The following is a 12898-nucleotide window of genomic DNA, read 5'->3' as shown; positions in this document are numbered from 1 at the left end:
TAGAACAAGTTTTTTCAGGGGGGTAAGAACTGCCGGAAAGAATATTTAAAACCACCCCTAGTGTATCAAAATCAGAAAATCGTCAAAATGAACCCCTTTATATAATTTTTTTTTCGAGTTAAAAATACGTTTAATTTACCTTCTTATAGAACAAGTTTTTTCAGGGGGGTAAGAACTGCCGGAAAGAATATTTAAAACCACCCGATTTCTGATTTTCATACACTAAGGGTGGTTTTAAATATTCTTTTCGGCAGTTCTTACCCCCCTGAAAAAACTTTTTCTATAACAAGCATCTTTCCTATTTAGTGATTTAATTTTTTGTCGAAAATTCACCTTTACAAGTTAAAAATTCGACTATTTTGTTAAAAAATTATCTTTTAGTCACAAATTTACCTGTTATGAATAGAAAACTCGGCCTTTTGGATTGAGCATTCATTTTCTTGGGTCAAAAAGTTATTTTTCTTATTCAAAAATTAACTTTTTTTTGGAAAAAGTTGTACTTTTTCATTTAAAATTCAACGTGTTTTGTTGAAATTTCGTCTTTTTATCTTGAAAATTAATTTATTTTTGTAAATTTTGTAAATTTGTGAAAATTAATTTTGTACGCGGAGAGAAATTTCAAGAGATGAATTAACGGAACTGTTCCTTAATTTTATTCACGCTTTGGCACAAGAACTAAGACCTCGGAAGCCCTGCTTTTAAAGCATGGTTTCCGAGATATTGAGGCAATATCAATTGTGGATACAGAACAGGCAGCTTGAATATGAAAAATTATGTTTTTTTGTTATTTTGCAACTTGAATAACAAAACAAACAGAGTGTTCTTTGCCAAATCGGCCTCGAAACACCTCTTTAGAATTTAATTAGCTTTAATTAAAAAAAAAAAATGAAATCGGATAAAAGTGGTGAGTGTGTCCATGCGTTCAATCTCATTTTTCCAGGCCAAGGGTCTCAATTGAATCAAAAGTTTAATATTTTGAAAAGGATACTTCTTATTGTAAAATATAAAATATTAATAAAGTAATTAGAAAATTAAATTTATGCAATTTAGTACTTCGAAGATATTGAATAATTATGAATTATAATTTCGATTCCGTAAATTTTTGACGTTCCTTCGATCTCAGTGTTTGTATAAATGGCTTTCGGCAGTTGACGAATCTCGAATCGACACTGGAATCTATAATCCAGCGAACCAAGAATTTCCAGCAATCTGAACTCATGGAGAAAAATCTCATCTATTGAGAGCAGAAACAGTGCTTGGAAAGATCTGAAGAACGCCGTAGAGATTTAAGGAATCTCGTTAATGTAAAGAATGTTTTTTTTATATCTGTTGAAGAACTTTCAGAGTATTGCAACTTCTCAAAGCTTTATTTTTTTTAGGATTTATTTCAAACTTCAAGTAAATTTCAATATGATTAAATAAATATATATGGCTAGTTTTAATAAGTCAGATGCTGGTTAATTGAAAGAGGTTTGTAACATTCACTTTGATCTTTTCAAGTGTGCATCATTACGAGTGACATTGGTGCAAATTTGAGGAAATTAATCGAGTTGAATTCCACTTCACTGCGGTGGTTGCAAGTATCAGCTAATTAGCTGTTTTTGGCCCATACATACGCTAATTAAGTACTTCATATTTACAGGAAATGAAATTCCTAAAAAACGTGTCTTTGAGAATCGGCTTATTTAAAACGTATGTTCAAAATCGAAAAAGGAATTTATGGATTCACTTTTTTTTTAAATTTATACTTTGATGTTAAAAAGTCAAACTGAATTTAAAAAAAAATAAATAAAAATTGAACTATTTTCTTTTTAATTTATCTGTTTATTTTAAAAACTCGTCTAGTTTTGTAGTGATTGCATTTTTCTGGATTAGATATTCAATTTTATTTGTGTAATATTCTTATTTTTGGTTCGAAGACACATTTTTTTTAGTAGAAAGTTGATATTTTTTGGTTATGAAGGCCTCTGTTTGATTCAGATTAATCATTTTGGTGGAAAATTGTACTATTATGATAAAAATTCGTTCGTTTTTTATTAAAAATTAATTTATTTGAACTAAAAATTTATTCGTCTTTTTGGTGGGAAAATAATCTTGGTTGAAAATTAATATTCTTAGTTCAAAATTAATTTATTCCTGGAAAAATATTACTAGTTTGTAGAAAATTCGTTGCGTCTTAGTTGAAACTTAATCTTCTTAGATAAAAATTCAATTTTGTAGTTAAAAATTAATTTGGTTGCAAATTTAAATATTTTCAGTTGAAAAATAGTTTTTTTAAAAGTTATTTTTATACCTAAAACTCAACTATATTATTTATTTATTTATTTTTGCACTTGGTAGAAGATTATTCTTCTTGGTGGAAACTTCACATAAATATTTATATTTAACTAGTTGGGGAAAAATTAAACTATTTTCTTGAACTGAAGTTTTACATTCTTATTGAAAATTCTAATTTCCGAATAAAAATTGGAATAATTTTTATAAACCCCGTAGTTATTCCTAAAAGTATTTTTAAACCGATATAAAAAGATTTCAAAATTTGTAAAGAAAAAATAATCTAGTAGATTTTCGGGCATTTTAAAAAATATTGCAGGTTTTGTTAAAGGTGGTAGGAAAAATTCGAATCATTTTAAACGATATTCAGAAGTTTTGAAAGAATTTCAAAAATAATTTAAATGTCGAAAAGATTCCAAATAATTAAAAATAAAATTATATACGAAAAATTCATTAAGATTCACATGAAAATCAAAAATGGTTTTTTATCTTAGAAAATTAATTTGAGGCGATACTTAAAAAGATTTCGGAAGATTTCCAATATTTGCAAAATTTTAAACAAAAATTAGAAACTTTTAAGGGTATTAATGGTTAAAAAAAACAAATTTGGAAGTATAAAAAAAACAATGATCATTTTAAAAAAATTTGATTAGGTTAAAAGATATTTAGAAGTTTTGAAGAGATTAAAAATAATTTTAAATTTGCAATGGTTCCAAAACTTTTAAACAAAATGTATGTTTTTGAAAATTTTTAAATAAGATTTTGACTTTTTAAAATGATTTTTTAAGATCTTTAGATAATAACAAAATATACTTGAGATTCCTGTAAAAAATAGTAACGATTTTTCTTTTAAAAAAATAATTTAAAAAAATATTTAACAAGATTTCGAAACAAATTTTGATGTATAAATAACAATTGAACAATTATTAATTTCTGACCATTAAAAATAAGAAGTATTTAACTTCTACTTAAAAAATTATTAATTAAAAAAAATTGTAGTCTATTAAGTTTTATTGGTTTTCACTGAAATTGCTTAAAATTACATAATTAAAAAATGTAATTAGTTGATTCATTGTTGAAATTAGAGCTTTGAAAATTATAGCGTAGATTTTTTTAACCTTCGACCTGTAAAATTGATGAAAGTTAGAATTTTTTATTTTGTAGTTTACCTATATTTATTTTAGATTTGGAAAATAAAAAATTATTCATTGTTTTTTGTCAATTAATTTTAGGGGTATATTTAAAAAGATTTCTAAAATTGTCAGAGAATAATCCGGAAGATTTTGAAGCATTATTTTAATTTTGCAGTATTTATTAAAAGTTTTAGAGAAAACTCGAATGATATAAAAAATTGTTTAGAAGTTTCAAAAGAATCTAAAAAATGATAACAATTTCAAAACGATTCCATAACATTTTAAACAAAATTTAGTTTGTTGAAGATTTTAAAATCAAATAGTTAAACTTTTTAAGCATTTTGAAAGGCTGAAAAAGAAGAAATAAATTTGACTAAAATTCATATTAAAAAAATTTATATTATTATACTTTTATTAAAAATGGTAAAATTTGCGAAGTTTGCAATTTCCTGTTTCAAGGTCTTCAAAAAAGAATAAATTTAAATTCTAAGCTTTTCAATTTGGAGTAATATATAGATATTCTATGAATGAGCATTGCAAATAAAAAGGGATTAGAAGTACAATGGATTCTAATTTCAAGATCTTAGATATGCCCGCCTCTAATCCGACGCGATTATATACAGGGTAAAAGCAAGTGAGGGGTAGCAATGGTGGGGGTACACTTAAGCAGGTATCAATGCGAGTTGGGCGATGACCTGTATTTCATTTTTGTTTTACGAGCGCTTTTATTTAATTTCCAATCCTACTTAAATATTAGTTCAATTTAAAATATTCCATGTTTAATCCATTGAATTTTACATTTTGTTATTATTTAGCAACATTTGATTGTTTATTTAAAATAAACTAGTAATAAAAAAATTAAAAAATTTGTAACTGAATTGTGTGAAATAGATAGTTTTGAATCGTTAAAATTTAAAAGTGTTAAATCTAAACGTTGAAAAACTTTGTTACAAATTTAATTACTTTATTTCAAAAAATTTTAATATGCGAGTGACAGTGTTCAATTTCAATTTATAAATGACAATTGAATAATGTCTGTGGACTACAATTTTTTGATATTAATTATAAACAAACTAAGTTTTCGCTCGAAAAACCGAAAATACCCTTGGTTTCCCTTCCAATATATCCAAGTGCGTCCTTTTTAAAAATAATTTTTTAAACAATTCAATAATTTTTTAATAATTTCAAATGACTTAATTGTTCAGAAAATTGCATTAAAGAAACAAAAAAGACGACGCACACGAATATTTCGGGGACGAATCCAAAGGTTTTTTCGATTTTTTTATCCGACGCTTCGCTTGTTTTAAATTAATTGAAAAAATTTTGAAACCCATGGATATGTAGGCACTGGGATGGGAAAATATTTTGGAATTTAATTTTGATTGAATTGGAAGAGGGAAATTCTGTTATTATTTAGATTTTTATAGTTTTAAGGGATGAAATTTGGGTTAAACATTTTCTTTCTGATTTGAAAGAGGAAATTTTTTCTTTTTAGCTGGAAGGGAGGAAATTTCGATTTCCGATTTTTTCTGTTTTTTCCATGGGGGAAAGTAGAATCGGAAGAGGGGAAATAAAAAAAGAGGAAGTAGGGATTGGACAAGAAAGAGAAAGTTGATGGAGTGGGAAAGTTATGATAGGAGATGAGAAGGGGGAGTAGATGAGAGGAAGAGGTTAGAAGCGTGGTATCGAAGAGGATATGTGTAATGGGGATGAATTTGGGACAGGGGAGTGAGGACGGGGAAAATAGGGATGAAGCATTAGGTGAAGGAGTGGTAGTAATGGTGGAGTAATATGAGGGTAGGTGAAGTAGGGAAGGAAATGATAGGTACAGTCGTATAAGGGTGGTGGAGGAGTGGCGAGATTTGAAAGAATAAATTAATGTTTTAATAGTGGTATCGAGGAGGATGTAAGTAAGGGAGAGGACGTTGGGACGGGATAATGTAGACGGAGGAAGTACGGATTAAGAAGTAATTAAGGGCGTGGTAGTAATGGTTGAGTAATTGGAGAGCGCCTGGAAGTAGGGGAGGAGGTTGGTAGATAAAATCGTATAGAGGAGGATAGGCAGATTTAAAAGACTTAATTGTCTTAATAGGCTACAAAACCTTTTTTTCGATCCGGTGTCTGTTCGTCGTACTTTTTCCGCTCTAATTCGTAGGGTGGGAAGCTTGAAAAGCAGAAGAGAGTGAAGTAGTGATAGGGTTTGTGAAGTGAGAAAGATAGAAGTTATGAGAGGGAGGAAGTAAAGAAGTGGAAATAAGGGATTTAAAAGTAAGGGAGGTAGAGAAAGAAGGTAGAGAAATGACATTGGGACGGGGTATTGAGGGTGGGGTGAGTAGGAATGGGTCATTGGGAGGGGGCGGTATAAATTATGGAGTAATAGGAGAAGGATGGAACAGTAGGGTAGGGGCTGATAGATAAAATCGTATAGGTTCGTGGGGGAGTGGGCAGATTTTACCTACTGAATTAACGTCTTAGTATACTACAAAACACTTTTTTCGATCGGGTGTCCGTTCGTTCGTTCGTCCGTCGTACTTTTTCCGTGATGGGTAGTAAGGTGGGAGGAGAGGAAGTAGGAGAGAGGAGAAGTAGTTATCGTGTTTTCTAAGTGAGACTGATTAAAAGTATGTTATGGAGGAAGTATTGGAAGAGAAATGAGAGATTAGGAGGTAAGGGAAGTGGAGAGGGAAAGGGTTAGTAGGAAATAAGAAGAGGGAGTAGAGGAGGGGAAGAACAAGCGTGGTATCAAGTAGGATTTAAGTAAGGGACCAGGCATTTTGGGCCGCGAAATGAGGAGGGTGTAAGTGGGGATTGGAAAGTAGTTGAGGGGGTGATAAAAATGATAGACTAATAGGAGAATAGTGGGGAAGTAGGGGAGGAGATAATAGATTCAATCGTATAGGCGAGGAAGGGAAGTGAGTATATTTGAACAACCTGATTAACGTCTTAATAGGCTACATAATCCTTTTTTTTTAACGTTTATCAAATAGAGCAAGAAGTGGAAGAGAAATGAGGTAAGAGGTGGTAGGAGATAATAAGATGGAGTAAAGGTGGGGGAGTAGAGGATGGGGAGCAGAGGAGGGAAAGAGTTACAAGCGTGCCATCAAGGAGGATGTAAGGGAGAGGGCGTTAGCTCGGGAAATAAGAAGGGGAAATTAGGTGCGGAGGTGGAATTATTGGATACTTGATTTGGGAAGGGTGTGGTTGTAGGGGAGGGATTGCCAAAAAGATCTTTAGGAATGAAGGGGAAGTGGGAATATTGATAGTACTTAATTAATGTCTTAACAGGCTACGAAACCTATTTTTTTAAACGAATGGTGCATACTTTGACTAAATTTTTTTTCTGACCACTAAATTGCACCAAAACTCCCCTAGTCTTATTTGGAGTCCGAGGACCGGGATCATGCGATAAGGGAGGACAGAAGGATGAAAGAAAAGACACTCCACAAAGAACGACTGATAGACAGAGCAGCTTTACAACTCGCATTAAAGCGGATAATGGGAATAATGGGTGTACCGGAAGCAACGGAAATTCAGAAGACGTCTAGCTTGTCAAAGAAGGGAAATACAGTATCTCGAATCAATGAGCCCAGAATAAAGGATTCGTCTGAATTTACAATGTATTCCCGGGGCGTTCCAACGTATGTAAATTCCACTTTGGGGAAAAATGAAATAATGTCAGCGTCAAATTGCAGTAAGGAAAATCAAATAATATGACAAGAAATAGATTTTTCAGGTACTTTGTCAAGGTGTCTACCTAACTCGGAAACCGGAAAAAGTCCGGAAATTTTGATCACTGCGGAAAAAGGAGAATTTCAATCAGTAATCCGGATTTATCTTTCGATTTTTTGAGCGGGAATTTTGAATTTTTTTTTGTGAAACATCTATTTAATCGCTTGAAATATCACAGGTTATAATGCACTTTAAATTAAGATAACTTTTTAAAATGCTAATTTCAATTAATAACTTTTTCAATTATGAAATGTTTCAGTTTACAATAGGGTGAGGCGGAAATACAAAATTGATTTAAAAAATCGAAAATGGCCAGGGCTGAAAAGTTGTTTCGTGTGACAAATAAAAAACTGTAATGGCTTTTGGATTAAAAAATTAAGTCAAAACTTAGATTTTTAAGAGTTAAAGAAATTTCCATATTATTTCGAAAATGATGTAATTTTTTTTTTGTATGTGCCGTTTTTGATATTAGATGCTAAAAAAATGAAAATGATTTTCAAATTACAATTAATTAGTTTTTACTCAGTTTTTTTTTTAGTTTTATTTATGACATAGCTTTACATGTATTGTACCAGAAAGGTGTAATTTCCGTGGATGTCAAACAAAAATCTTAGAGGCTTTAAAAAATGTAATTTTTGATAATTATTAAAAAATTGTAATTCAAAATATATATTAATTTTTTTTAGCATTTAATACCAAAAACTGCACATACCAAAACATACCATAATTTTCGTAACCATCGGGAAAATTGTTTAAATTTTCAAAATAAAATTTGTTGACCTCAGAAGTCCGATGCCGTAGGATAATTTTTGATTTAAAAAGTTGTGAGAGTTTTTATTTGTAATGATGCATAACAATTTTCCAGCGCTGACCATTTTTTTTCTTTCAAAAATTTGGTTCTTTAGGCCATTCCTTTGCAATTTAGGCCTTTCCAAGGATTTTCAATATTTTAGAGATGTAAAAGATTTCCAGGCACTCTCAAGGGATTTGAAAAGGATATTAAAGAATTTGAAATATTTTAGGAAGTTTTAAAAAATTTAAAAGAGATTTAAACAGTTTCAAGGGATTTTAAAGGGTTTATTCACAAGAAGTAACGGGTTTTATAAACTTTCAAAGATTTCAAGAGATTTTCATATATTTTTGCAATTCAATTGGAATTTGCCTTGAATTACTACCAATTTATCCTACATTCTTTTAAATCCCTTTTAATTCTTCTAAATTCACTCACCTTAAATTCTTAGACATTTTATCAATTTATTTTAAATTCTCTCTAATTTTTTTAAACTCATTTCAAATTTACTCAATTCAATGCATTTTTTCAATTTTTTTAATTGTTTTAAATTGACTTGATTGTTTTTTAAATCAACTATGATTTTTTATGAATTCCATCGAATTAATTTGAGTTCTTTTAAAGCCATTCGTCATTTTTGCCTGGTTAGAAATGAGTAGGGTTTCAAAGATTTCAAGAGATTTGAACATATTTATTAAAATTCATCCTAAATTCTTCCTAACTTGCGCTAAATTATTTTTGGAATTCTCTTGGTTTTACGTCACCTTGAATTTTTAGTAATTGCATCAAATTCTTTTAAATTGCCTTGATTATTTTAAGCTCATTTCAAAGTTACTGAATTCAATTAAGCTTTTTTTCTCTGTATTTTTTAATTGTTTGTCAATTTATTTAAATTCAACTTAAATCGTTGTAAAGTTTTTGAATTTAACTTAAATTGTTTTGAGATCTTACGAATTTATCCTGAATTTGATACCCTTTGAAGCGCGCAAAAAGTACCCTATGATTGTGAAAAAAAATACTCTTTCGTCTTTATATTTTATAACATGATTTTGAATCAGTTAAATTAATTAATGATATTGTAAATTAGACTGTAGTTCGAGTATCAAAAATTGAACAAGAATTGATTTTATAAGATGATTCTGAAAATGTTTAGAATAAACAATTTGACGATTTTAACGTTAAAAATTGGAACTGTTTTAGCAATATTTGAAACTAAACGATTTAAAAATGAATTCTTATAAATATTAAGCCTTAAATCCTTCAAATTTCAGAGTAATTTAAACTTTGAATTTTATAATTCTACCATTCTGAAAACTGACCTATTTATTGTTTCATATTAGCAGTTTAGAGCATGGAAAACGATAGCGTGGATTTATATTTTATAACCGAAAATCTTTAAACTGTTTTATTTAAAAAAAATTTAAATTGTGCAGTTAAAACCTATTTACTTTAAAATTGTTGGATTAAAAAGTGTAATTAATTTTTTTATAAATAGAATTGAGTAGATAATTAAATGCTAAATAGAGTTATTCTATCCAAATGACTTCTAATTTGTATTTCCAATTTGAATTGAAATGTAGAAGAATGTAGTTTGGAGAGACTTGCATCAATTTCAAGCGATTCTCGAGAAACTGAGCTTTGGAAAGGAAAAGAAGATTCGAATCTAGAAGCTGAGAAAAAGACGCAACCCCCTAATGGATGCGAATGCAATTCGAGATTTCCTTCGAATCTTTTCCGAGACTCGATCTCCGTTCAAATCGAGAATACACGAGACACAGACTTGAGAAAAGCTTCCTGGTGGCAGCGGAGCAAAAATAAAATTAGGAAAAACAAGGCGGGCTTGTTCAGTAAAAAGACCGCAGGGGATGCATACGGAAACGCTATTTTCAAATAACTTTTTTATTTTTCCTTGTTTCTAACCCCTCAGATATGAAGAAAGTTTGATGCAGTCTTTTGAAAGAATTGTTTTCCGTAACTTTAATAAAACTCGTAAGAATTGTACCTATTGAAATTTATACATTGAAATGTTTCTTACAACGTCTGTGTAAAGTTTGATTAAAATTGGATATCATTAAAAAACATTGATATACATATTCAATCAAAGTCTTAAGTGAAATTCTAGCCCATCGAAACGAGAATATTATTCAAGATTTTTATTACAGGGCTTAGACACACGCCACTATGACACTATTGGATACTTTTCTCAACTAAGCTACATTGAAAAAAAATTTGCATTGAATCTAGTAGGCTAATTTACTTGCCTGATTTTACTTGAAAGAAGCAAGTATTTTCTTTTTACAAGGGACCGATTTTCTTGAATGAAGAAAATAATAGAATCAGGACAACTATTTGAATCAAGAATATATTTACTCGAAGCAAAAAACTATTGAGTTAATTTGTTTCATTATACTTATTTGCGTGAAGTTTAATAAAATACCCGTGTGGAAATAACCCCATTTGGCCCTATTAAAAGTCGGGCACTAATCGGGGGCTGGTCGGGTTATTAATTTGGACAAAGTACCCAGTCGGGGACTAATCGGGGACTAGTTGGGCTTTTTGTTGTCAAAATTTCAGTCGGGGCTTGATCGGTAGTTGGTCAAGAGCTAGTCGGGCCTTTTTGTTCACTAATTATTTTTTTTATTCTAAAACACTAAGAATATTTTTAACAATAATTTTACACCGTTTCTTGGAGAAAAGATTTATTAATGTTAAATTCATCTCAGATATTCTTAATAAATAATTATTAAGTTAATAATTTTGTACGGAAAAAAAACTTTTTATAAAAACAACGATCAAAATCTTCAAAAAGACGTAATCTTATTTTTTTATAGTATTTTTTAGAAAATTGCGAATTTCTAGGAACATTTATAAATACCTTTGTATGGAATTTCAAGAACATCCATATTGGAAAAGACACATATAGATGTAGGTGAAAAGTCCGCCGAAAGTCATGAGACTCTAAATTTGTACAGATGTTTATTTTTAAATTGATCTGAAAGGTTTGCCATATGTAAATAAAGTCTAATCCTTCAGGTAGTTAAAATTGGAAAGAGAAAAAAATTTTGATTAATCAGTGAAGAGCATTACACCAGTAGTAAATTAGTAAGCATGGTACAGTTCAGCTTTCGCTACCACCTTCATTTGAGTTTTGCGGTTCTGGACTCGTAGCTTTAAAGAAAATCCGCAAGGGCGCGACGTGCCGCCTCTCGCGCAACAGAAAGGACGCGTCGAGTGTTTAAGACAGCAGTCCACATGTAACGAAGCATAATTACCTCGAGCAGAGACTACTGTGACCAACATGTCGGTTCCCTCAGAGCGAAGCTTTTCCATTGATGCGTTCCAGTTAAAGTTTTTTTTTTTTTTTTTTTTTAATCCACATATTTTGGGGAATTTCAGTTACATAAATTTATGCATTTTTAAGCGTAGGATATGTTCCCTATTAAATCTTGGGTAAATTTGAGAACTTATAATATTTCCAAAAAGTTTATGGAGATCTCCGTAAATAATAAGTATTTTGACGAACTTTTACGGAATGTTCCACAAATTTTTGGGAGTTTGGTTAATATTCCACGCGGATGTATTATCATATGACCCCTACTAGTATCCGATCAGGCCCCGACTAGGATAAGTCGGGGTACCTGACTAGCCCCCGACTAATCTACCGTGACGCTACTGGTCGGGGGCTAGCCAGATGACCCGACTAGCCCCCGACTTTAAGTGGGGTTGAATGGTCGGGAACTAGACTAGTTCCCCATTTGAATTTCTACACGGGTATTGAATTATGAATATAATATTCTTATGATAAGCAACTAAAACTCTAAAAAAATTCTTGATACAAGTAAATTCGTATACTTATTTTGAATACTATTTTCATTGAAACAATTTTCACGTTCTTCAGACGAGAAAATGAATGTATTTAGCGAAGAAATAATTTCTCTTAGAATAATGCTTCAATATTTTCCTTGTAATAATTATTTATTTAAAACGAATGTCAGATTTACTTTGAAGATACCTATGTTATCAAGATAGAATTCCATCAGTTTTTTCAATATAAAAACTGTTGACTTTATACGACGTCGCACACATATAATAAAAATTAATATATTAGTCTAAATTAATTTACTTGTTACTGCAAAAGTATCTTATTAAGTTGACATGGTATGCAGTTCGTTCTCTTCGCCGCTAACAATTATTTTGAAATTCAATAATATTTATAAAATTGAAAACATTGGTGCACATAATCAATTTTATTTATGCAAATGTAGATAGCAATTTCCAACTTTCATAAACTACAAACTTTACGCTGACACACAAATAAAATCATTCATAAAACTATAAAAAAAATTATAAGTTTATTGCGTCTGTAAGTTTTTGTTGGTAAGATTTTAAGATTTTAAAATAGATTTTTAACCGTAAAACATTTTTGTAAATAATAAAAAATAAATATATGACAGCATAAAACAAAGTTATAAGCTTGAAAAAATGCTTAAAAATACAATTATTACATTTTCTTGATAATTAAAAAAAATGTTATGCGCTTATAAAGCAAAATATTTAAGGAAAAAGAATTCAATAACATTTTCAAAATGTTTATTAAGAATGCATTTCATTTTATGAAAGTATAATTAAAAAATTGACAATTAAAATTTTTTTTAATAAAAGAATTGAGAATGCAAGGAGGAAGCAAATAAATATTTTTCACCCGACCACTGTGAGACCCTATCACTTTTAACCTGCAAGTTCTTGCACCAAACGTTTCTTTACAGAATTCTTTTTTCTTCTGGTTTCGAAGTATTTTTTACGTGATTGATGTCATTGATGTTATTAAAGAATTTTTGTATATGCAACTTTTCTTTATTATTCATACCTTTGGTTCGTTTTTAAGCGTTTTAAATATTTAGAAACAACAAGTGTTAAGTCCCTTATTAAATAAGTGAAACTTACTTCGGTTTTTCACATATTTTATATTATT

General features: G+C 29.9%; 1 protein-coding gene across 1 annotated transcript in view; it reads left to right on the top strand.

Annotated features, from left to right (window-relative positions):
• The window catches only part of LOC117181490, an 83281-nt gene extending 73367 nt beyond the window's left edge, over positions 1 to 9914 (top strand). Inside the window, exons 6-7 of the mRNA XM_033374210.1 lie at positions 6780 to 7098; positions 9507 to 9914. Coding sequence (XP_033230101.1) covers positions 6780 to 7098; positions 9507 to 9820 — 633 coding nt within the window. The 3' untranslated portion in view covers positions 9821 to 9914. The remainder of the gene's footprint in view (positions 1 to 6779; positions 7099 to 9506) is intronic.
• Positions 9915 to 12898: the final 2984 nt, after the last annotated feature.

Source organism: Belonocnema kinseyi, chromosome 10 (genome assembly GCF_010883055.1).
Source record: "Belonocnema kinseyi isolate 2016_QV_RU_SX_M_011 chromosome 10, B_treatae_v1, whole genome shotgun sequence".
NCBI classification, from domain to species: Eukaryota; Metazoa; Arthropoda; class Insecta; order Hymenoptera; family Cynipidae; genus Belonocnema; species Belonocnema kinseyi.
This window is presented reverse-complemented; position numbering and strand designations above follow the sequence as displayed.